The sequence below is a fragment of the Schistocerca piceifrons genome, chromosome 2 (genome assembly GCF_021461385.2).
Source record: "Schistocerca piceifrons isolate TAMUIC-IGC-003096 chromosome 2, iqSchPice1.1, whole genome shotgun sequence".
Taxonomy (NCBI): Eukaryota; Metazoa; Arthropoda; class Insecta; order Orthoptera; family Acrididae; genus Schistocerca; species Schistocerca piceifrons.
In genome coordinates, this window is record NC_060139.1 from 78,512,309 (window position 1) to 78,536,708 (window position 24,400).

General features: G+C 44.7%; 1 protein-coding gene across 2 annotated transcripts in view; it reads right to left on the bottom strand.

The window, feature by feature from the left end:
• The window catches only part of LOC124774896, a 278,096-nt gene that overhangs the window by 86,308 nt on the left and 167,388 nt on the right, over positions 1-24,400 (bottom strand). For both annotated transcript variants that reach the window (XM_047249556.1, XM_047249555.1), the window contains exon 3: positions 9,998-10,089. In XM_047249556.1, coding sequence (XP_047105512.1) covers positions 9,998-10,089 — 92 coding nt within the window. The remainder of the gene's footprint in view (positions 1-9,997; positions 10,090-24,400) is intronic.

The window sequence follows — 24,400 nt, forward strand, 5'->3', positions numbered from 1 at the left end:
CTGCCCTTCGAACCGCTACCCTTCGTTCGACTTTCGACCCAATCTATCTCCACATGAGCGCGTATTAATGGTTAACCTTAACCAGGCATACGGAAACATCGCAGTACTGACATCCTGCGACACATCACTTTAGTGAAAGTTAACCCTTATGCAGAGATGGCAGTAAGACGTTTTGAGTTGGCCATCATGCCGTTGTGGGCGTGGAGGGGCTCCACCTCTCGTGGAACGGGGGGGGGGGGGGGGGGGGGGGGACGTTAGTGGGAATGTGCTGTTCACAGATGAGGATTCGTTTCAAAGTAAATGATTAATGTGCTGAATGGACATAAAGCTTTTCCGCACCTTGTCCATGTAACGTACTAGAGAACCCACCAATGCTTCGCAACTGCTACATGTCTATTCCAGTTGGATGTACGATCTAATCTCCTCCTCTCTCATCTGCCCATCCTTCGTTGGGGCAGATACATGGAAGTCGGAAGGTGCGAGATTCAGGCTGTAGAGTGGGTGAAGGAGAACAGTCCAATTAATTTTTGTTAGAACCTCTCGGGTGCGCAGACTTGTTTGAGGCCTTAACGTTCTCATGGAGAAGGAGAAGTTCATTTGCATTTTTGTGGGGACGAATGCGCTGAAGTCGTTTCCTGGGGGTATCACAATACACTTCAGGGTTGACCGTTGCACCATGAGGGATGACACCAAAACAGAACCGTTTTGTTTCGGTTCGAAGTGGCGAACCCCTGTTTCATAGCCTGTGACGATGTTCGACAAAAAAATTGTCACGATCAACCTTGTAACGCGCGAGCAGTTCCGCACGTATAGTCCTTCGTTGCTCTTTACGGTCTTCTGTTAGGTAGAGAGGAACCCAGAAGCAACACATGTTTGAGTAACCCATATGGTGGACAGGTGTGTCAGCACTACCAACAGACACATCCAGCTGACCAGCGAGGTGTTTAATTATGATCTGTCAACCACCTAGAATGAGCACGGTCCTACGAGTACACTTCGGGCATCCCAGCTGTGTCTGGTAGGGCGGCACGCGGGAGATCGGACAGGTTTGATGATGACAGACGACTCACCGTGCTTTTGTTTACTGCCAGCTCTCCGTAGACATTCTGCAAATGCCTATGAATATCTGCGATGTTCTCGTTTTCCGCCAACAGAAACTCAATGATAGCTCTCTGCTTGGAACGCACCTGGGTTGCAGTCACCATTTTGAAGGCTATGTAGAGCGACGCCCCTACCGGATTTCATGAAACTATAGGCGCTGAAGCGGGAACATTCCGCGATGATCCACAATAAATTCCGCACTTTTTCAAACGAAACAGGCCGAAAAAAACGTGTTGCATTACTTATTAATCGCCCTTCGTAGTATTACCGAGTAATTGAGGTCTCTATTGGAAGAATGACTATGGACCCATAATACACTTTCAGAAACACTCAAAAAGTGATATAAAATCCCATTGATCACCTTTCGTAATATTATAATAATAATCTCCGGTAGGTTTCGGCCTATTATGTTGTTGCTATTAAAAACAATAAGGACTAATTAAAGCGTACGAAGCACTAGACCGTGACGAAATAGATTTTACACTGATTACGCCGCGGAGTAGGCACAGCCGACGTCACGTGATTGACAGCGGCGCCCTCTGGATGGCTTATACAGGGTTATTACAAATGATTGAAACGATTTCACAGCTCTACAATAACTTTATTATTTGAGATATTTTCACAATGCTTTGCACACACATACAAAAACTCAAAAAGTTTTTTTAGGCATTCACAAATGTTCGATATGTGCCCCTTTAGTGATTCGGCAGACATCAAGCCGATAATCAAGTTCCTCCCACACTCGGCGCAGCATGTCCCCATCAATGAGTTCGAAAGCATCGTTGATGCGAGCTCGCAGTTCTGGCACGTTTCTTGGTAGAGGAGGTTTAAACACTGAATCTTTCACATAACACCCCAGAAAGAAATTGCATGGGGTTAAGTCGGGAGAGCGTGGAGGCCATGACATGAATTGCTGATCATAATCTCCACCACGACCGATCCATCGGTTTTCCAATCTCCTGTTTAAGAAATGCCGAACATCATGACGGAAGTGCGGTGGAGCACCATCCTGTGGTACGTTTAGCTCCCTGCTTGCTTTATCCGTCGACTTCCGCGGGCTACGCGTGAAACTTGCCCGCACGCGTTCAACCGTTTCTTCGCTCACTGCAGGCCGACCCGTTGATTTCCCCTTACAGAGGCATCCAGAAGCTTTAAACTGCGCATACCATCGCCGAATGGAGTTAGCAGTTGGTGGATCTTTGTTGAACTTCGTCCTGAAGTGTCGTTGCACTGTTGTGACTGACTGATGTGAGTGCATTTCAAGCACGACATACGCTTTCTCGGCTCCTGTCGCCATTTTGTCTCACTGCGCTCTCGAGCGCTCTGGCGGCAGAAACCTGAAGTGCGGCTTCAGCCGAACAAAACTTTATGAGTTTTTCTACGTATCTGTAGTGTGTCGTGACCATATGTCAATGAATGGAGCTACAGTGAATTTATGAAATGGCTTCAATCATTTGTAATAGCCCTGTATATACGGCGCTCACTCGCGCTCTCGTTGCAGTTCGCCTATTGTCCTCGGAGGATGCCTTCCGCAGTCGAAGGCGAAACATCAGGGGAGAGTTCTATGTACGGACCACGGCATCTCAGCCCGGAAGTGTTAAGTGACGGGAAACCTTTCGGATTGCCATTCATCACTCCAAACCACTCGTTTCCAGTCATTCAATGTCTAATGGTGTCGCTATTGCACCACCTCAAGCGTAGTTAAAGTGTGGTTTATCAGGAGCTTCTCGACTGTTGTTCTCTCTCCCTCCCTTTTTTTTACTCCCTAAGCACAGTCATTTTGCTAGCTGGAGTGCTACTGCTGGTAGCACTTTGGGAACTCACAAGTGATTCCTTCCTCCGATTTAATGCGATTTTCCGCAGCCAGTCTCCAAAATGCACACGGTTCCTGCCTATCAGTACATCAGATCTCCCTGGTCTTGGTTTACCTGTGGTTGCTCCCTCGCGTTTCCACGTCTCGATCATACCACCAACAGCGGACTTAGGCAGCTTTTGATGGGTTGAAGTGTCACTGACGCATTTATTATTCAACTAACTTCCAACGACTAGTTCACGTTCAACGTCAGTCCTGACATCCTTGCCTCTTTTTTTACACTGGCGGGTCCGCTTCTCTTGGCATCTAGTGGTCAGCTCACATTCACTGTGAGGTGTCCTGATACCTTTGACCAGATAGTCTGCAGAAGAGAGGTGCCAATAAAGTGTGCGGAAGTGCTGTACAAGACGTGCTTTACATCAATGTCGACACATGCGTCGGAGACCCGTACAGTGACAAGAAAAAAAAGAGGGTAGAATCCGAGACAGTGAAAGAAGTATGATAGGGAAACCGAGAAGCCATATAGTGGACAACGAAGATGTTAGGAAGAAAACTGGAGTGGAAAAGCTGAGTCACAGAATTGAGAGCAGTAAGTAAAAATGGTTTGGCCATGTAAAGTCAATGGAATATGGAAGAATACCAAAACGAATTGAGCCGTGGTAAAAATTTGCTGTTTTGAAGAGGGGCGCCGCAGCGCCTAGTGTGAAGCAGTCGCCCTCCGTTTCTGGCGGTGGCGCCGCTGTGGCAATCGCAGCTTCGGTGTCTCCCTCCGGTGGAAAAGGGGAAAGGTTGCCTGTTCTCGTACATTTAAGGAGCGCTATGAGCTCGCTAGGCGGCGAGTGTGTGAGTTGGTCAGCCAGGTCAGTGTGGGGCAGTCAGTGTCTGTCTGTCGTCCGGAGTGCTAGTATGTGTTAGGTCAGTCTGCTCGAGTTTAATCAGGCAATGGTCATTGGCGGTTGGATCGATCGGTTGGTTGGTCGCGCACTGAGACACAAGATGACTTGTCCGTCTTGAGCATAGGCGCGTGGGAGGTCGCCACGTCAGTCCAGTGGACCGCGCCGTATAGCGAAGGGGTAGTGGCTTCGCGGCCGACACGAGAGCAACATAGTCAACCCACGACATCGGTCTGGCCGGCGCGAGCTGCGACGCCGTGAGACGGGAGATCGGCGCGCCTTCCTGCGTCCGTTGAAGCGGCTGGCAGCGGACGGTTCGGGAGAGCGTTTTCGGGATGTTGCGCCAGGTCTTCGCCAGACATCGTAGTTTATTAGAAGTTAAGTGACTCGTGATATGTTGTTTCATTTACTTGTTGAATTCTAATTGTTTCTTGGTCAGTCTCTCGTCCCCAGCTTGCTCGTCTGTCTCTCGCCCGCATTTGTTAGCCAGTTAGTGTCTGTCTGTCTGTCTGTCTGTCAGTCTGGCATACGTTAATTGCTGCCTCTGTCATGTTTGTCGGATTCGGTGTTGACGAATTTATTGCATAAGGTGTAAGGGCCGAATTCCTGAAATATATTTTTATTTTGCCTATCATCTTGAGAGGCGGTATATGTGTAATGTAGAGCATGTTTGTATATTTTATGTAAGACTGCATTTGATGCGTTTTATTTAAATGGTCATTTTAGTACATAAAGTTGCCACCCTTCCACCGTAAGTGTTTTCTTTTAAAAACAAGTTGCACTTTCGGTGGCAAGCAATTTTTTTTAATGTGAGTGTTTGTACGATTTCCATCCCTCCTACGGGGTGCATAGTTATGTGTTTGTGGGAGTTGTTAAAATTTTTAGTTTAAAGTAATCTGGTATCTTGCAGATTTGCACCAGTGTAGTCTTTCAGAGGTTGTTGTGAGCGGTCGTGACTACGATCGTGTTAAAGGGAGCGGCAAGCTTCTCAGCCCGAAAGCTCATACTGTCAAAAGAGGAAAGTTATTTCTGCCTCTGAATAAATTGTAACTTGATATTTAGAGGGTGCTTTCTGATTATAATTTTAAACCTGTTTTTTTATTTAAGAAAGGGTTTTTAGGAATAAAATTTCCATCTGTTGAAAGAAATTTGTTTTCATCAGTTACCCACTGGCAACTACTTCGACGCTCACATAGTGTGATTAAATGTGTTGATGTTCTTGATGAATCGCTAGTAAATAAAGTAAATTCCTTAAGAAAATATTTTGAAAATAAATCCACGGTTCACGAACGATGGAGGCCAAGTTTTAGGGCTAGAACGAGGTGGACAGTCTCGGTCAAGACCAGTTTAAGGAGAAGGGATCTGGATTGGAACAAAACAGATCTCGAAAAAGAATGGTTGAAATACTGGGGTAAATGGAGAAGTACTATAAACGTCCCAACCCAGTCTGATGTTGGAATAAGGAGAAATGATGATGATGATGATGACGATGACGATGACGATGACGATGACGACGAGTGTATGTTTCTCTGCCTCGTGATGACTGGGTGTTGTGCGATGTCCTTAGGTTAGTTAGATTTATTGAAGTAGTTCTAAATTCTAGGGGACTGATGACCATAGATGTTAAGTCCCATTGTGCTCAGAGCCATTTTGACGAGTTATGTCTAGCGTAGGGACCATGAGAACGAGATAAGGAAGATCAGGGCACGTACAAAAGCATACATTCATTTTTACTTCGCCCAATACGCGAATGGAGCACGAAAGTAAATCGGTAACATTGATATGACGTAACCTCCCCAATGCTCTGTACAGTAGACTGCGGGATGTACGTGTAGATATACACGTAACGTGTGAACCACGCTGTAGCAAGCAGTGGGCGGCGACGGCTTACGACCAGAGGGCAGCAGGTACTGCGGAAATGTACGAAATGGTGAGGTGCGCAGCGGGCACGTGTGCCCTGCCAGCAGTCGCACGTCACGCGCTGGAGGGCCGCCCGTGTCGCAGAACGCTTTGGCACCTACCCTGCCCCAGTCGCGTCGGTCCAACCCACTCACACTAGTTGTGGGATCTTCGGCTGCCAACCACCATATACGTTGTGTTTGAAGGTTCTGATACTCACGAGGCTACACCATCTGCCTCAGCGAGTAGAGAACGGACGTTCCTTCCCCAAAAAAGGATTTTTAATCTTCAAGTGATCGGACAGACGACCTGACAATACTACACCCTGTGTGTACATCTCTCCACGCTTGAGAGTCCACTGGTTCGCGGTCTTGGCAATTTCTGGGCTTGTGATGTGCAATTAGCATGGGGCAGAAAGCAAGCAGGTAGCGGTACTCAGAATAAGGCGGTGTTCTTTGACTTTCGGAAGCAATTCCGTATGGTGGTTACGCATTCCCACCTAGCTAACTCGATGTGAGGTTACGTAACATCTTGCCAACGGCTTGAATTAATTACACACTTACTATCAGTTACAAATCACTACATCGTTTTTAATGGGCTTAAATTAGCCAGCGTGTAACTGACGTCGAGTGTACGTCAAGGGAGTGCTACAGGACGATTACCGTTCACGAAGTACACAAATTACGTAACAGATTATAAACTGAAGTTCTATGATGCAACCAGTGCTCAATGTTATTATACGTAGGGAAGTCGTAACGACAGAAAATTGTAGCTAAAATGATTTGAATGACACTTGGTGTAGGGACTGGCATCTGATACTCATCACAGGTAAAAACCTCACGTAAACAGGTAGAAAGACAGATTACTGTTCGTAACACTAGTGAACTCAATGATTGGAAACATTCAGTGTCTTAAAATATCAAGGAATCTGCGTTCAGAGCGATTTAAGATAAAATAGGCACTTAAAACTACTTGCGAGAAAGGCAGATGTAAACTGGGATTCAGTGGGATAATGCTAAGGAGACGTATGTTATCCACGTAGCTTACAAAACCCTCGTTCAACCGATTTTTGATTATTATTCACCAATTTGAAGACTTCACCAATTACGTTTAATAGAAGAGGAGAACCTCTACCTCGTTTGTAGTCCCAATTTCCCGATAGAGTCAAGGAGATGCTTAAAAAAAGTGGCAAACATGAAGAAAAATTGTGCATAACAGATATCCTTACTGTTAAAATTCTGAAAGTGTACGATCCGAGAAGATTGAATCACCATATTACTTTCCTGCACAATCATTTCACGAAATGGCAATTTTGGTAACATCAGGGAAAATCGACCCTATACAGATCCAAGTGACAATCGTCCTTTCACCTTCTTACGTACCATTTGATTCGCGAAAGGGACAAAGAAAGCAACGGGACGGTGCGAAAGATAAGGGTGGTACAGGTCAGCATTCAGCCCCACAATCAGCTGGCTTGTGGAGTATAAACGAACGGTAACCTCATATGCGATGCTGGCATCCGTAACCCATAGCAGCGAGACAGGATGTCAATTCCGGGCGGTACCCATGCTCGCTTGCTGTGCATCTTCAATCAATGCTGAGACGACCCATGATGTGTTATAATGGTGGCTATCTATCACTTTGTTACAATCCTAACTACGATGCCTCCTGTCATCCATACGATGGTGACAACAACTTCTGACTCTAGTGGTATTAGTTTTAAATGGTACAAGTGGCTCTGAGCACTATGGGACTTAACATCTGAGGTCATCAGTCCCCTTGAACTTAGAACTACTTAAACCTAACTACACACATCCATTCCCGAGGCAGGATTCGAACCTGTGACCGCAGCGGTCGCGCGGTTCCAGACTGAGGCGCCTAGAAGCGCTCAGCCACACCGGCCGGCTTTAGTTTTAACCGAATCGCTGTAGACAAGAGTCGATGGTTGACGAATTAGCCCGTCAAATATCCAATCCTAGACTAGTTCAACTTTAGAAAATCAGTGCGAGAGCGTCTGGGCATTACGATCTGGTCTCAACGTATTGTGTATATCTTTTACACGAATGTAACTAAAAAGTCAGTATCAAGTCTTATGACATAAAAATCACGTGATACATTGTGCTACTCCAGTCGCTACAATAGGGCCGTTCACCATGCAGTGCGAAAGATGTGTCTGATATGCTTTATGTATACGGCTGTTCAGATTTCACTAACTCTGAGAAACTACATTAGATCTGTTGTAAATATTTACAGGTCGGTGAAGGTCCAAATTATATTCCCCTGCGTCATCTGAAATTACTTAATTGGTCTTTTCTTTGCAGCGCAGTGTATACGTCCGGCTGATATGTTTCTATCTGTACAAGGAGAATTTGAGGCATTAGAAACCTGGTTCTCAGCGATCATATGACGATGTATTAAGAAAAAAACCGCTGTAAGTTCAGCGGTCAGTGTTTCTATAAGTTCTGGGTGCAACGGGAGCCAGCCGGTGATGGCTGCCTGGACTAACCAATCTCTAAACCGCTTTGCAAGGACCCACAATTTGGGAGTAGGCCGTACATTGGGGCCACACGAAATACGAAGGTCTAGAAACGCGAAGTGCGGCGTGTATTTATACCTGACCTACTGAATCTCAAACACCTGCGTGCATTCGTTGCCACGCAGTCACCGTCTACCTGGCCTTCTGCCACAGCTCTCTGTAGTTACAACTGGTGGCCTCTGCACTTTCCGTCTGCCTGTTAAATAATTAAAAATAAACAACGCCTTGTCGGCAAAAATATCTGATTTTGGGTTTTTCTATACATTGAAGGGAAATGGAGGCAATATTAAAATTTCTGTTTTGAAGCAGTATATAAGACGTTGGACCGTAATGTGCTTTGATCTTCAGCTACGATACGACGGCAAGATTCTTGAATTCTCAGGGTGTTTTGTCCACAATATCTTGCGCACCAGGTGGAATATTTTCGTCACCGTATGTTGCCCCACGAACATTAGTAATTCTGAGGGACTGTCGTGTATTTCAGGTGCCGTATTTTGACTTAGGTCTTTCAGCGCTCTGTCAAATTCTTGTCGTAATATCATATCTCCCATCAAGTCTTCATCAACTTCCTCTTCACTTTCCGTGATTTTTGCTTCAATTTTGTTTCCTTTGTGCAATGGTTCATACATTCTTTCCATCTTCTAGTCTTCCCTTCTCTGCTTAATACTGGCTTTCCACCTGACATTGAGCTCTTGGTATACATACAACTGCTTCGCTTTTCTCCAATCGTTTCTTGAATTTTTTTATAACAGATGTCTTTTTTCCCTATTCTCAAGCACGCTTCCACGGCCTTCCTCTAGCCAAACGTGCTCAGCCATTTTGCATTTTTCGTCAATCTTATTTTTTAGACGACTAATGAGAAGTTACCTCACACATTTATTCCACAGGAAGTGTTACCTTTCTGACGTATGCATCCCTAAGCTGTCAAACGTCCTTACGGCAAACTCTGTTGAAGCTACAAATATCAGCACGTCTAATTATGGAATTACCTGTTAAGCTTTGCGTTGTCCTCCAGCTATTCCTGCTTTGCCATTTTGCACTTCCATTTTTCACAGTTCCTTAGCTTCCGATGACAAAATCCACCTGAACAGTCCACGCCCGGAGATTCAAATGGTAGAATGGAGGACCATTTTACTTCCGAAATATCTTAGCCAAGATGATGTCTTCATCATTAAAAGATGTAGCAGAGACATATGTCCTTGGGAAATATTACAGGCCGCCCGCTGTGGCCGAGTGGTTCTAGCCGCTTCAGTCTGGAACCACGCGAGCGCTACGGTCGCAGGTTCGAGTCCTGCCTCGGGCATGGATGTGTGTGATGTCCTTAGTTTAGATAGGTTTAAGTAGTTCTAAGTTCTAGGGGACTGATGACCTCAGATGTTAAGTCCCATAGTGCTCAGAGCCATTTGAACCATTTTTTTAATATTACAGCTTTCAGCCTTTTCGCAGTATCAACATCACAAGACCATATTGGCGGATGTTGCAAGGCCAGATCAGTCAATTATCCGGTAATTGTATCATTGAGCCACCAACGGCACCTCAACGCGGCACGTTCCGCGATTCATGGGAGGGGGAGGGGGGGGAGAGGGGGGGGGGGAATGGAGGGGGAAGCTTTTAGTCTTATCTCAATAAAATAAATTCGTTTAGCTTATTTGCTACTTTATGATATACTACATTTACGTGAACTGAGTAAATCTTGGTGACTGTGTTCGTGAATTTTTTGTGTGATCACTTAAGGAACTTGCAATGCACACTGACCGGGTTGCAGCTCTGCACACCGTTAGATCCAAAGAAGTATTCGCGGCCGTACGCAACGACCGCTGAATGCCAGATGCCTTCCACGTGGCGACCTGCAACAAAGTGAAACTGAATTAATTTCTGTTCTTCCTTCTCTTACTCACGTACATCTACATCTACATAAATACTCCGCGAGCCACTGTACGGTGCATGGCGAAGGGGACCCTGTATCACTACTTGCCATTTCCTTTCCTGTTCCATTGGCAAATAGAGCGAGGGAAAAACGACTATTTATACGCCTCCGTTTGAGTCCTGATTTCTCGTATCTTCAGAATTAGATTTTCACTCTGCAGCGGAGTGTGCGCTGATATGAGACTTCCTGGCAGATTAAAACTGTGTGCCCGACCTAGATTCGAACTCGGGACCTTTGCCTTTCGCGGGCAAGTGCTCTACTATCTGAGCTACCGAAGCACGACTCACGCCCGGTCCTCACAGCTTTACTTCTGCCAGTATCTCGTCTCCTACCTTCCAAACTTTACAGAAGCTCTCCTGCGAACCTTGCAGAACTAACACTCCTGAAAAAAAGGATATAGCGGAGACATGGCTTAGCCACAGCCTGGGGGATGTTTCCAGAATGAGATTTTCATTCTGCAGCGAAGTGTGCGCTGATATGAAACTTCCTGGCAGATTAAAACTGTGTGCCCGACCGAGACTCGAACTCGGGACCTTTGCCTTTCGCGGGCAAGTGCTCTACCCCCAACACCCTTAAAAACTGACAGTGCTATTTACTACTGTATATTTGTAAACTGTTCTCTGCGTGTGCCCTGACTTCAGTTCCTTTCACAAACTAAGTTCTAGAGCACACAGTCCATGAAGAATCACAGTCTGACAGCAGAACGCTGATGCATTTTCTACCATAAAGTCGACAGTGTCAATCGGCTTTCGAAATCTGAGAATCCGCTTCTTCCTCGAGTGGCTCGTGAACTGCCCTCACATAACTGTGCGGATCCTGTTTTCCGTCCTCTCACCAAAGAAACGTTTTTGACAATATAGCAGAGCGAAGTCTTGTATATCGAAGACGCATTTTAATTCCACACTCCGAGCGCATATTTTTGCTTTGCTCTTTGGCTACACTTTGTTTTATAAAATTATTTTCCCACGTTTACTGAAAAGCTTCTGTGCGGTGTTTTGTTGTCCTTATCAGTGGCTGCACTCCTATTATCAACTTAAAGCAACCGTTTTCAGTCGAATGCAGTTCTTTTACTTCGCCTGTGTTCTAGCCATTCAGCAATTTCACGTCCCGAAACCATATCAAAACACAAATTTCAGTGTATAATTTTATCCACTTTTTTAATTTTAAATGTATGATTAACTACAATGCATTTACTGTGCATAATACCAGACTAATGTTCCACTAGTCTACAGTGTAATTTTTGCAGAGAATATTTTTCTACTTTAATAATATAGCATTATTTGTAATTTCCTCTCATTGGGCTAAGGCGGTTATAAAGTGAGATGCTCCCTGTTTTACGCTTTTGAAGTACAGAGCTAGTTGCAAATAAAACATTTTCTGTGTCAGTCACCTGTTGCCACTATGCGTTTCTATAGTTCAGACCATCATCTCCAGGTGGAGAATTGTTTATTTACATAGCTGATGTTTGTGAAGAATACATACGTCTTTTCACAATGGGAGAGTAAGTTATTTTGCCACCTTCGCTAATGATAAAAACTCTTCATTTACAAAAGACACTTTTGAGGTTAAAAAGCATGAATTTATGACAGTGATTTTTACTTACAGGGACAATAGGGTTGTAAAAAGTCTGCATAGTGCTGCCTGATGTATGTCCTCTCCACTGCACATTACCACTTCAAAGATGTTGTACATGTTACAGATATATTTGTTTACATTGAATACAAAGGTAAAATATTAAATGGTTTCTACGTAAATATGGTTTTCTTTCTTAAAAAATATGAAGAATATTGACATGTGGGCATTTCAGTTATTATATTAGGTAGGTATAAATACAAAAATTTTTAAAGAATGGGCTGCACCATTGGATACAAAAATAATGTTTAAATTATTCACATCTTTTAAAACAAAAGAACAACATATTTATGTACATAACCATTTAATCATTATTTTTGTATCCTATGCTGCGGCCGATTCATTAAAAAAGGTATTATGTGTAACTACCTAATATAATAATTGAACTGTGCACATGTCAATATTCTGGTGCAGCCCGTTCATATTTTTTAAGAAACAAAACATATTTATGTAGGGGCCATTTAATCGTTTATCTTTCCATCCAGTGTAAACCAACGTATCTGTAACATTCACAGCATCTTTAAAGTGACAGTATAAAAGTAAAGTGCAATGGAGAAGACACACATCAAGCAACAGTATGCAGACCTTTTACAACTCTACCGTTCCAGTAAGTCCAACTCACTGTCAGAAATTCGTGCTTTTTAACCTAAAAAGTGCTTTTTCTAAACAAACAAGTTTTGTGATTAGCAAAAAACGCAAAATAACATACACTGCCCTTGGTTTGCTACTGTGAAACGACATCTGTACTTTTCGCCAACACCAGCTATGCAAATAAACAATTCTCCCCCATGATGATGTGAACCATCGAAACGCGTAATGGCAAAATAAACAAGTGAGTGACGCAGAAACTGTTTTATTTTTATTTATCAACAGTTGCAGCCCTCTTAATGCGTTCTTTACGGACGAAATATTCATAGAGTTAGTTATTTTTCTTCCCATGTCCATAACACTGAAAATACACCAACTTATTAATTCGATTTTTTCACAGCGTTCTGATACTAAACGCACTGGATTAGTTGCAAGGGCATCGTAATATTCGTGTAATAGGTGGTTACTATTCTATCTGCTTCTATTTGAAGTTTAAATTCAACGTGTTCGGTAATTTTCGCCTTCTTTGCCAGGGGAAAAACTGCTACTGACGATATTCATTGCTCCTTACACATTTAATAGCCTTCTCGTCATTGGCTCGCGAAGCCTGCATGTCGAAGTGAATACGCTTAACATTTGATACGCAGATGCCGGATGTGTAAGTGGAGGTACAGTAACTCACCCTTTCTACGAGTATTGTCTCGCGGGCAGAGGATACTGCCACCATCACAACCAGTTGTTTTTCTAAGTTCCTCTTCTTTGAACTCAACGTTCAGCGAAGTTTTTAATTAACCACGCATCAAGTACCGCGGCAACATTTAAGTTTTAAACTGTCACTTAATTATTAGTGTGGGTATTTCTATGGCAATTTGATAGTGACCATACCCTGAATTGAAGTTAAACTTCATCCTGCCAGTCACTAAGATTAAAAGAAATCCATTTTTTGGGGAATGCTAAGAGCAGTCTACAATTCCAGTAATTGTCACTGATCCACAACGAAGCGTGTTCGCTATTAGTACTACAAAAGAACAGGTAGCCAGTAGCTACGTCACCATTCACAATTAAGTGCATATTTACTGTTATCATTTACTCAAAAGGAATTAATCAGTTTCTTAATTTATCTCCGATTATTTTTCGAGGAAACGCTATGCAGGGTTTTCTGAATAGTAATGTTTTTGTAGTCGCTTATTGCTAATCGCCTTCCAGCCGTCTTAAGCCGTTGTGAAGCCATCAGTTCTGAAATCCGCTGCTTTGTCACGTCCAGAGCAGCCGGTGACATTCGCTGGAATTCAGACTGTTATCCTATGTCAGATGCGTCCTTGTTATTCCTGTGGTTTCACTTTCCGTTGCTAAGTGACTGAAACCAATTCTCTTCTCATGCGGTTGTGATGCCATAGGATCCTAATATCTGGTCCCTTACTGTAAATCTACACCGCACACACGAACTACTCTGAATGTGCTACCGTTCTTTCCGTGTTGAGCAAATTTGAGACACACTGCCGTGTATAAAATGTGGTCACACTGCAGCTGGTTCAGTAATATTCTCCACTGTTCGCCACCAATGATCATTAACCGCAGCACACTGAAAAGCCAAAGAAAATTTTACACCTGCCTAATATCGTGTAAGGCCCCAGTGAGCACGCATAAGTGCCTCAACATGACGTGGCATGGATTCGATTAATGTCTGAAGTAGTGCTGGAGGGAACTGACACCACGAATCCCCCAGGGCTGTCCATAAATCCGTAAGAGTACGAGGGGGTGGAGATCTCTTCTGAACAACACGTTGCAAGGCATCCCAGATATGCTCAATAATGTTCATGTTTGGGGAGTTTGGTGGCCAACGGAAGTGTTTAAACTCACAAGAATGTTCCTGGAGTCACTCTGTAGCAATTGTGGACATGTGGGGTGTCACATTGTCCTGCTGGAATTGTCCAAGTCCGTCGGAGTGCACAACGGACATGAATGGATGCAGGTGATCAGACAGGATGCTTACGTACGTGTCACCTGTCAGAGTCGTATCTAGAAATATCAGGGGTCTCATATCACTCCAACTGCACACGCCCCACATCATTATAGAGCCTCCACCAGCTTGAACAGTCGCCTGCTGACATGCAGGGTCCATGGACTCAAGAGGTTGTGTCCACACCCGTACACGTCAATCCACTCGATACAATTTGAAACGAGACCCGCCCGACCAGGCAACATGTTTCCAGTCATCAACACTCCAATGTTGGTGTTGACGGGCTCAGGCAAGGCGCAAAGCTTTGTGTCGTGCAGTCATCAAGGGTACACGAGTGGGCCTTCGGCTCCGAAAGCCCATATAGATGACGTTTCGTTGAATGGTTCGCACGCTGACACTTGTTAATGGCCCAGCACTGAAATCTGCAGACGCAGTGGAGGTTGCACTTTTGCGAGGTTGAACGATTCTCTTCCGTCGTCGTTAGTGCCGTTCTTGCAGGATCTTTTTCCGACCGCAGCGATGTCAGAGATTTGATGTTTTAGCGGATTCCTGATATTCATGCTACAGTCGTGAAATGGTCGTACGGGAAAATACACATTTCATCGCTACCTCGAAGATGCTGTGTCCCATCGCTTGTGTGCCGACTATAACACCACGTTCAAATTCACACACATCTTGATAACAGCCCATTGTAGAAGAAGTAACCGATCTAACAGCGCAAGATCCTTGTTGTCTCGTATAGGCACTGCCGACCGCAGCGCCGGATTCTGCCTGTTTACATATCTCTGAATACGCTTGCCTTGCCTATAACAGTTCCTTTGGCGCTTCAGTCTAACTTTCGAGAGGGAAAAAAAATTACTTATGCATCTTCAGGAAATTCCTGCTTCGGCTCCCGCTAGCGTCGTCTAAGGAATTAATCTGTTCGATTACGCGACTGTAATAATTACAATGACATTATCTGGATCATTTATAAGTCGTGTGGTGTTATTTTCATGCTGTGGGATTTTTGAACATGGGATTGATTGCTATTCTCAGGTCTAATTACTATCCCATCACTAATTTACTTCTCACTGGAACACTGTGTGTTGCAGTATTGGTACCAACCAGAAGCGTATTAGGACAGCTATCTGCTGGGCCTATCCATTATATTTCCGGGAACTTGGGGAAACTACGTCCGTGAACTGATGGTGCCTAACAGCGGAAAATTTGCGAATTTTATTAACAATTGAATATTTGTACATCTCTCTTTCATACACTCTTTGTGTAATGTATGTAACATGCAAGGCTACTTTAGCGTTATCCGTCGAGACATAATCCTGGATACTGTTAGGTATTAACCTTTCTAGTTAGTTACCAAGAGATCACATCGTGCGACTACTACGGTGAGGGCATCTCTGTAACACCAGAGTCAGTGAGTGAGGTCAGCTTTGAAAACAACAATGCAAAGACTATAACAATCCACAATGTGCTCCGATATACGAACGGTGGTACGAAGTTTTTAGTACTCGAAGAAATTGGCCAGGTACAAGTAGGGCTCGCTTTCCGAGGGTGCCGCACAAATTTAATCGTCTATATAGACTGTTCAACCATTTCGGGAATCGAGAGTATCAATTATTTATGCCTGTTATCGACATTGATAGTGGCAAGATATCAGTTCCACAGATTCCAAGACTTCCGAGAATGTTTTAATTTCGAGTGTAAAAAAAAAGCAAAAGAAAATTTACATGTGACGTAATACAAATTAACATTTTCCTTCACTTGTACTGTGAAACATTGCTTACTGCCAAATCCCATGACTCTAGGTATAGGTTTTTATGAGTACGTTTACGAGTATCAAAATATGTGATATAAATAGCCGTACCTTTTAATTGCACTGATTTACATGCTTATATTTACTACACTCTAAAGGTACTACAGACCTCAGTATTTCAACTTGGTTCGTCTGCTCCCTTCCAGAGAAAAATGGGTCTTAACGGACGGGCGGGCGGACAGAGACAGTCACAAAACAAATGACAAAAATTTATTTCGTGTGATGTAATTACAAATTCACAATTTCCGGATTTTTTTTTCCTTTGGTTTTACAGTGAAACCTTTCGTCTTGACAACTTCATGATTCTAGGACAAAGCAAAGTACCTCTATAGGTTTCGATTAGTGAGTATGTAAATCTCAAAAGTATGTGACATAAATGGCCGTCTTCTGATTGCATTGACTTAGAAGTATCGCTTTTTGTACACCGCCAAGGGACCGTAAATTTTAGTATGTGACATAAATCTCAATATGGCATGCCACCCCGTTCGTGGAAAAAAAAAAAAAAAAAAAAAAAGAAGAAAGCACCTCATATGTCAACCCGCTCGTGAGTAAAGGGGGTTTTAAACAATTGAACAACAAAGTGATCCTACAAGGCTTGCATTTTTACCGATTAATCCGGCCGCTGTGGATGAGTGGTTCTAGTTGCTTCAGTCCGGAACCGCGCTGTTGCTACGGTCGCAGGTTCGAATTCTGCCTCGGGCATGGGTGTGTGTGATGTCCTTAGGTTGGTTAGGTTTAAGTAGTTCTAAGTCTAGGAGACTGATGACCTCAGATGTTAAGTCCCATAGTGCTCAGAGCCGTCTGAACCATTTTTACCGACTAAGGTACGGAATCCTAAACATTGCCTCACCAGTGTGGAAGAAATTACCGAGCACCACAAATATGGGTGTGGTTGATGTACATCTACCAAAACACGCTACAACAGGGCAATGTCAGTAGGTCTGCATTCGCAAAAGCAGCAGTTATCCGTTCTGCGTTTGTGCTTCTTCACGGTCTGATTATTTGCAGACCTGCTCAAACAGATTATTGTTGTTTACTGTGGAACGCCTAACCCCCTCTCTCGCTGCACAACACGCGCCGGCGCCCAAACACAAACACACACACACACACACACACACACACACACACACACCTATATGTATTTGTGTATGCACGTTTTGGCCTCTACTTTTACGACAGTGACACCCAGCGTTTCCCAATAGAGTGGGAAATGTGCCAGCTGCGTTGTTAGAGAGCGCACCTGTTTCCCTTCCTGCCTGCCACATGCGTCTACTATTTTTCCTAGATACTCTGGGGCGAAGGGCCAACATCAGCGGCTGGGCTAATTGTGGACCAATGAATCGGACACGTGGTATGTGCATTTTATCTCCGCACTGGGAAACTCAAGCTGTTCTGAACGATTTTGATTAAGCAGCAAACGATCACACTTCTACGATCCTTAATCGACTTTTGGAATCACGGCCACTTGTCTATATTTTTTTCCCCCCTCATCTTTCATTCACTGCTCCTGGAAGGTGGGCGGGGTGTTGTAGAACATACTTTGTTCTTTTCACTCAAGTACCCTAGTAGGCTGCAATAGGGGAAGGTGGAATCCCAACTCGGAATCTCTGTGAGTGAATTTGCAGTGGCGGCCTTCTTCTGAGACCCAAAAACTTGGTCGGTCTGGGGGTTGGAACTATTCTAATTTATTTTTGTCCCAGGAAAAATTAAATGTCTCCCACCGCCCCTCCCCCTCCCTCCCCCCCCCCCCTCTCTCTCTCTCTCTCTCTCTCTCTCTCTCTCTCTCTGTGTGTGTGTGTGTGTGTGTGTGTGTGTGTTTTTTTTTTTTTTTAAGTACGACACGGCACAATGTAATGAAATACCTACACGTTTACCAGCGCCAGCCGTAAAGGAAGCCGTGAAATTACACAGAATTCCAGTCGCGCTTCATTTTTATTTCGAAAGTACCTCGTCGCACAGGAGTTGCTACGGCTCTCTTTCACAAATCGTTGTTTCTTGAAGACAGTGTGGTGATGGGGATCGCAGAACAACAAGAATACATACAGGAGTTGGACAAAAATATGGAAACACCGCGAGGAATGCATGCTTGAACATAAATGGAAATGCTAGGCAAGCCTGAACTGCTGTACACTCTAGGGGAAGGGAGAGGGGGGGGGGGGGGGGGACGCACCACGAAGGAATTATCCGAATGGGACGGAAATGATTATAATTTCAGAAAAATTGGATGATTTATTCTACAAAAAGAGCTTCACAAACTGAGCAAGTCAATAACGCGTTGGTCCTCTCCTGGCCCTTATGCAAGTAGTTATTCAACTTGACAATGATTGACAGAGTTGGCTCAAATGGCTCAGAGCACTATAGGACTTAACATCTTAGGTCATCAGTCCCCTAGAACTTAGAACTACTTAAACCTAACTAACCTAACGACATCACACACATCAATGCCCGAGGCAGGATTCGAACCTGCGACCGTAGCAGTCCCGCGGTTCCGGACTGCAGCGCCAGAACCGCACGGCCACCGCGGCCGGCGATTGACAGAGTTATTGGATCTCCTCCAGAGGGATATCGTGCCAACGTTTGTCCACCTGGCGCGTCAGATCGTCATAATCCAGAGATGGTTGGAGGGTCCTGCCCACAATGTCCCAAACTTTTTCAATTGGGGAGAGATCCGGCGACCTTCCAGGCCAAGTTGGGGTTTAGCAAGCACGATGACAAACAATTGAAACTTTCGCCGTGCATAATGTCATGCACTCTCGTTTACAACAGTTTTCACACTTTCTCTCATCATCATCATCATAATCATGATAATGTACAGATTCCACCACTACGAGGTTCTGCTTGGAACGTAAGTCTCTCCTTGTCCTATAGTTTTTCCAGTACACCTCTGTTGACACTCTGGCCCAGCCTGCTACTCCCTTCCAAACGCTTTCTTCCATTCGTTTTACCCACTTGGCCTTCCCTTGGTCTCTTGACCTCCGTCTTCATCTTATACCTCTTCCCAGTTATCATCTTATCATATATTCTCTTTACACAACCGTACCACTTTAATCTTTTTTTGCTCACTCTTCTCTTGCAGGGCTTCGTCACTTGTTATCTCCCGAACACTTCCATACCTCGTATCATCCATTGTTGTTATAACTATCCTAAATTTCAATAACTTCATTTCATTTGTTCGCACCTTACTTTTTTTCTCTTTCTTTCATGACCTAGGTTTCTACAGCGTAGTACAAAATTGATCAGTGTTTCGTATATTACATACCTTTTCGGCGATTTCTTTGTTCGTTATCATCCCTCTGACACTTCTCATAAAGCTGTTAGCTTGCTTTGCACGTTCTCTTACAACTTGATTATTTCTGCCATTTCCTTGTATTATACTCCTCAGACACTCGAAACGTTACGCTGTTTTAAGCTGCACTCCACTCAGAGCAATGCTTAGTATAGGTCTATCCTGTTCTCTTGCTGTGGCCACCAGCTCACTTTTCTTTGTATTACATTTTGGGCCATAATATTGCAAATCTTCAATCCAGACATCTAACTGTGTGTTTACTCCCTTCTCGTTGTTCTCTCACACTATCAAATTATCAGAGCTTGTACCGTGTCACGTTGTTCCCGTAATAACGAAGTATGACATTTGAATTATAAAGCACTCTTTGTACCATTTACTTCTGACGTCAGAGTGGGAGTCATCGCATATTATGTCAGGTAACGGCTGGTAGTAACTGATGGAACTCTGACGGCACAACGGTACGTCATGGACATCCTGCGTCCTCACGTGTTACCTCTCATCCGACAGTATCGTGGTGGCGTTTTTTCAACAGTACAATGCTCATCCACACAGGCCAAGTGTGTCTATGTACTGTCTCACGTGATGCTGAATTACTCCCGTGGCGAACAAGATCCCCCGGATCAGTTCCCGGTAGAACAGGTGAGAGACGAGCTCAGACCTCAGTTCTGTACCAGAGCCAGTTTCTAGGAAACAATGAGCACTTACAAAAGTTGTGGCCCAGCTTCCCTTCTTTGCAAGAATCAGATTGTATTACTTTTTCATACAAGTAAACAACGACCAACATAAATGCGTTTCTCTGGATGCCTTGCGGCTTGTCGCATTGCGAAACGGCGAAAGAGACGATGTAATATCCCGGAGGGAGGCAGTAACAGTAACCGCGGGCAGTAAAGGAACCGGTGGCCGATCCAACGGCCGCGGAGCTGGGCGCAAAAAGCAGGAGACGGTCTGCGTAAATCTCTGCCCACGCGCGACCTTCAGCAGTGTTATTCGTATTTCACACCGAAATAGCTCTGTGCATTCTGGAGACCTGCCCCGCGCCACCGCCATCGCCCGACATTGTGCCTCGCGGCCACCTCACTTACAGGCACAGGTGCGAATGTCTCGGAAACCCCGAGAGCGACCAATCCATCCAGAAACGAGTACGTGAGTGAAATCACGAACAGGTCTACGTGTCACAGCACTTCCACGAAACGTGGAACTGTAGATGGTATGCCCGCATCTCGTGGTCGTGCGGTAGCGTTCTCGCTTCCCGCGCCCGGGTTCCCGGGTTCGATTCCCGGCGGGGTCAGGGATTTTCTCTGCCTCGTGATGGCTGGGTGTTGTGTGCTGTCCTTAGGTTAGTTAGGTTTAAGCATTTCTAAGTTCTAGGGGACTGATGACCATAGAAGTTAAGTCCCATAGTGCTCAGAGCCATTTTTTGTAGATGGTATGCATCGTGGGTACAACGAAACTTCACATAAGCAATATGACTAGTATGTGGCAAGAAAAGCTGGTGGCCTGCGTGCTTAGAGCTGTTCCCATTAGGTTGGTGCATAAATTTGTATCGTTTTTGTTTTGCATTCCTGTTCCTATGGTTTATTTATCGATGGTCATTTGTGGTTCACTGTTGCTATTTGAGTTTACATACTGTCATTTTGTTATTTGGAGATAGTATGTGAAGCAGTAGATGCAACAAAATGCAGTGCCAAGTGGAGAAATCGGAACATTGCCGACAGATTTTTCTGTTTGAGTTCAGTAGTGAGGTCACAGCAGCGGAGGCGGCCAGAAACATTTGCGCAGTGTATAACGATAATGCCACTGAACAGAGCAGCGCAAGAAAATGGTTTTCTTATTTTAAGGAGAATCGTTTTGACATTAGTGAATCTCCTTGTTCAGGAAGGCCTGCGGGGTTTGGTGAAGGTCTTTGAAACGCTTTAATGCACAATGATCCACGTGAGTATGCTCGAGAACTGGCAAATGTGGTGAACTGTGATCATTCCACCATCGTAAGATATTTGCATGCATTGGACAACATTGAAAAACCGGGTATTTGGATCGGTACCGCATGCTCTAAGCCTAAATCACAAAAATCAGAGGGTGGCCTCTTGTGCATCTCTGCTTGCTCGTCATCAACTGCCTCGTGAACAGCATCGACCATTCTTATCCAGTATCGTTACTGGTGACGAGAACTGCCGTCTTTACGCCGACATACGGAAAAGAAAGGATTGTTAAAGCCCAAACAAAGCAACTACTTCCCGTGCAAGGACCGCATCCACAAAAAGTAACGTTATGCATCTGGTGGAACAGCGACGGTGTGGTCTATTACGAATTCCTTCCCCGAGCCCTAACCGTAGTTGGTGATATTATTGTCAAGAAGTGAGACGTCTTGTAGACGCAATCCAAATGTTTCAAATGGCTGTAAGCACTATGGGACTTAACATCTGTGGTCATCAGTCCCCTAGACTTAGAACTACTTAAACCTAACTAACCTAAAGACAGCACGCACATCCATGCCCGAGGCAGGATTCGAACCTGCGACTGTAGCAGCAGCGCGGCTCTGGACTGAAGCGCCTGAACCGTTCGGCCACAGCGGCCGGCCGCAGTCCAAGAACAACGACCAGGAAGACTGCGCGAAGTGATTCTACTCAACGATAACGCCCGCCCGCATTCTGCTACACTGACAAAAAATACTATACAGGAGTTGGCTTAGGAAGTTATTCCGCAACCTCATTATGCACTTGGTCTTGCGCCCTCAGAAAAAAAGTGTGTGAAATTTTATGGGACTTAACAGCTAAGGTCATCAGTCCCTAAGCTTACACACTACTTAACCTGAACTATCCTAAGGACAAACACACACACCCATGCCCGAGGGAGGACTCGAACCTCCGCCGTGACCAACCGCACAGTCCATGACTGCAGCGCCCTAGACCGCTCGGCTAACACCGCGCGGCGCGCCCTCAGAATTTCACCTTTTCTGCTAACTATAGAACAACCCGTCAAGGAACTTTCATTGCGGATGAAAACGCGCTTCGAACATGGCTTCACGAGTTCTTCGCCACAAAGCCTCGTAAACTTATACAGTCGCGGAGTAGAAAAGTTACTCCAGCGTTGGCAGACTGTTGTAAATATTGAAGGAGAATATATTATTGATGACTGAAGTCTCTTTTATGTGTATCTGTTGTGTTTATTAAACTTATGGAAAAACGCCACAGACTTATGCAGCAACCCAATATATCCACTGATTATAACAAATTATGAAAAATAACGGAAACGGCAGTAACATGTAAAACCATGGCGACGGACAGCAGAGCTGCACGGAACTACCAAATGCAAATTCACAGTGCTGGAATCCACTTGCGCCATCTTGCAACGTTTCCAATCACGTCACTTATTTGTTCAAAATTTATTTATGTTTATTCAGTCAATAAAATACGAGCCATATGTGCCTCTCGTACGCAGCTCGTGGTCTTGCGGCAGCGTTCTCGCTTCCCGCGAACGGGGTCCCGGGTTGGGTCCCGGGTTCGATTTCCGACGGGGTCAGGGATTTTTTCCTGCCTCGAGATGACTGGGTGTTGTTGTGTCGTCTTCATGATCATCATTCACCCCCATTACGGTCGGAGGAAGGCAATGGCAAATCACTTCCACTAGGACCTTGCCTAGTACGGCGGTGCGTGTCTCCCGCATTGTCCCCTACGTTCCTCGGAGTATGGGACCTCATCACCATCATTATGTGCTTCTATTACACTACCGCCGAGTAGGACCGAGTGCTGCACTAAAGCCGCGCCCGTTTCCGCAATATCAGAGTGACCATCTGAGGCTGCTGATTTCAACACCTCTGCTAAAGCTGGTTCGTGAGCTAGGTTGTAATAAGGGCGAGGATGGGGTGTGAGGGGGGGGGGGGGGGGGATGTGTGGACAGCGAGTAATTCAAGTGCGGTGCCAAAGACGTTTTTGTTTACATTTCACTTTTGTTTACATCTTAGTTCGAGTGCGAAATCAGAATGACCAGAAACGAAAATACATCTACATCTACATCCATACTCCGCAAGCCACCTGACGGTGTGTGGCGGAGGGTACCTTGAGTACCTCTATCGGTTCTCCCTTCTATTCCAGTCTCTTATTGTTCGTGGAAAGGAAGATTGTCGGTATGCCTCTGTGTGGGCTCTAATCTCTCTGACTTTATCCTCATGGTCTCTTCGCGATATATACATAGGAGGGAGCAATATACTGCTTGACTCTTCGGTGAAGGTATGTTCTCGAAACTTCAACAAAAGCCCGTACCGAACTACTGAGCGTCTCTCCTGCAAAGTCTTCCACTGGAGTTTATCTATCATCTCCGTAACGCTTCCGCGATTGCTAAATGGTACTGTAACGAAGCGCGCTGTTCTCCGTTGGATCTTCTCTATCTCTTCTATCAACCCTATCTGGTACGGATCCCACACTGTTGAGCAGTAGTCAAGCAGTGGGTGAACAAGCGTACTGTAACCTACTTCCTTTGTTTTCGGATTGCATTTCGTTAGGATTCTTCCAATGAATCTCAGTCTGGCATCTGCTTTACCGACGATCAACTTTATATGATCATTCCATTTTAAATCACTGCTAATGCATGCTCCGAGATAATTTATGGAATTAACTGCTTCCAGTTGCTGACCTGCTATATTGTAGCTAAATGATAAGGGATCTTTCTTTCTATGTATTGGCAGCACATTACACTTGTCTACATTGAGAATCAATGTATGGGAAAGTCTCTGAATGCCAGGGGTCTACGACCTACAGTTTTAGAACAGTTAATCAAATAAATTTATGCTATCCGAGGGTTGAAGAGCACAGCCGAGGAAGCATGACTGAATCAAACGGTATCTCGCACGCTGAAGCAATTCTGTTAGCACTCGGATGCACGGAAAGCCACTTCTCCGTGGCACTGTTCCTCACGATATTACCGAAATTGGTACTGCGTTTCAATTGTTTCACTTTGAC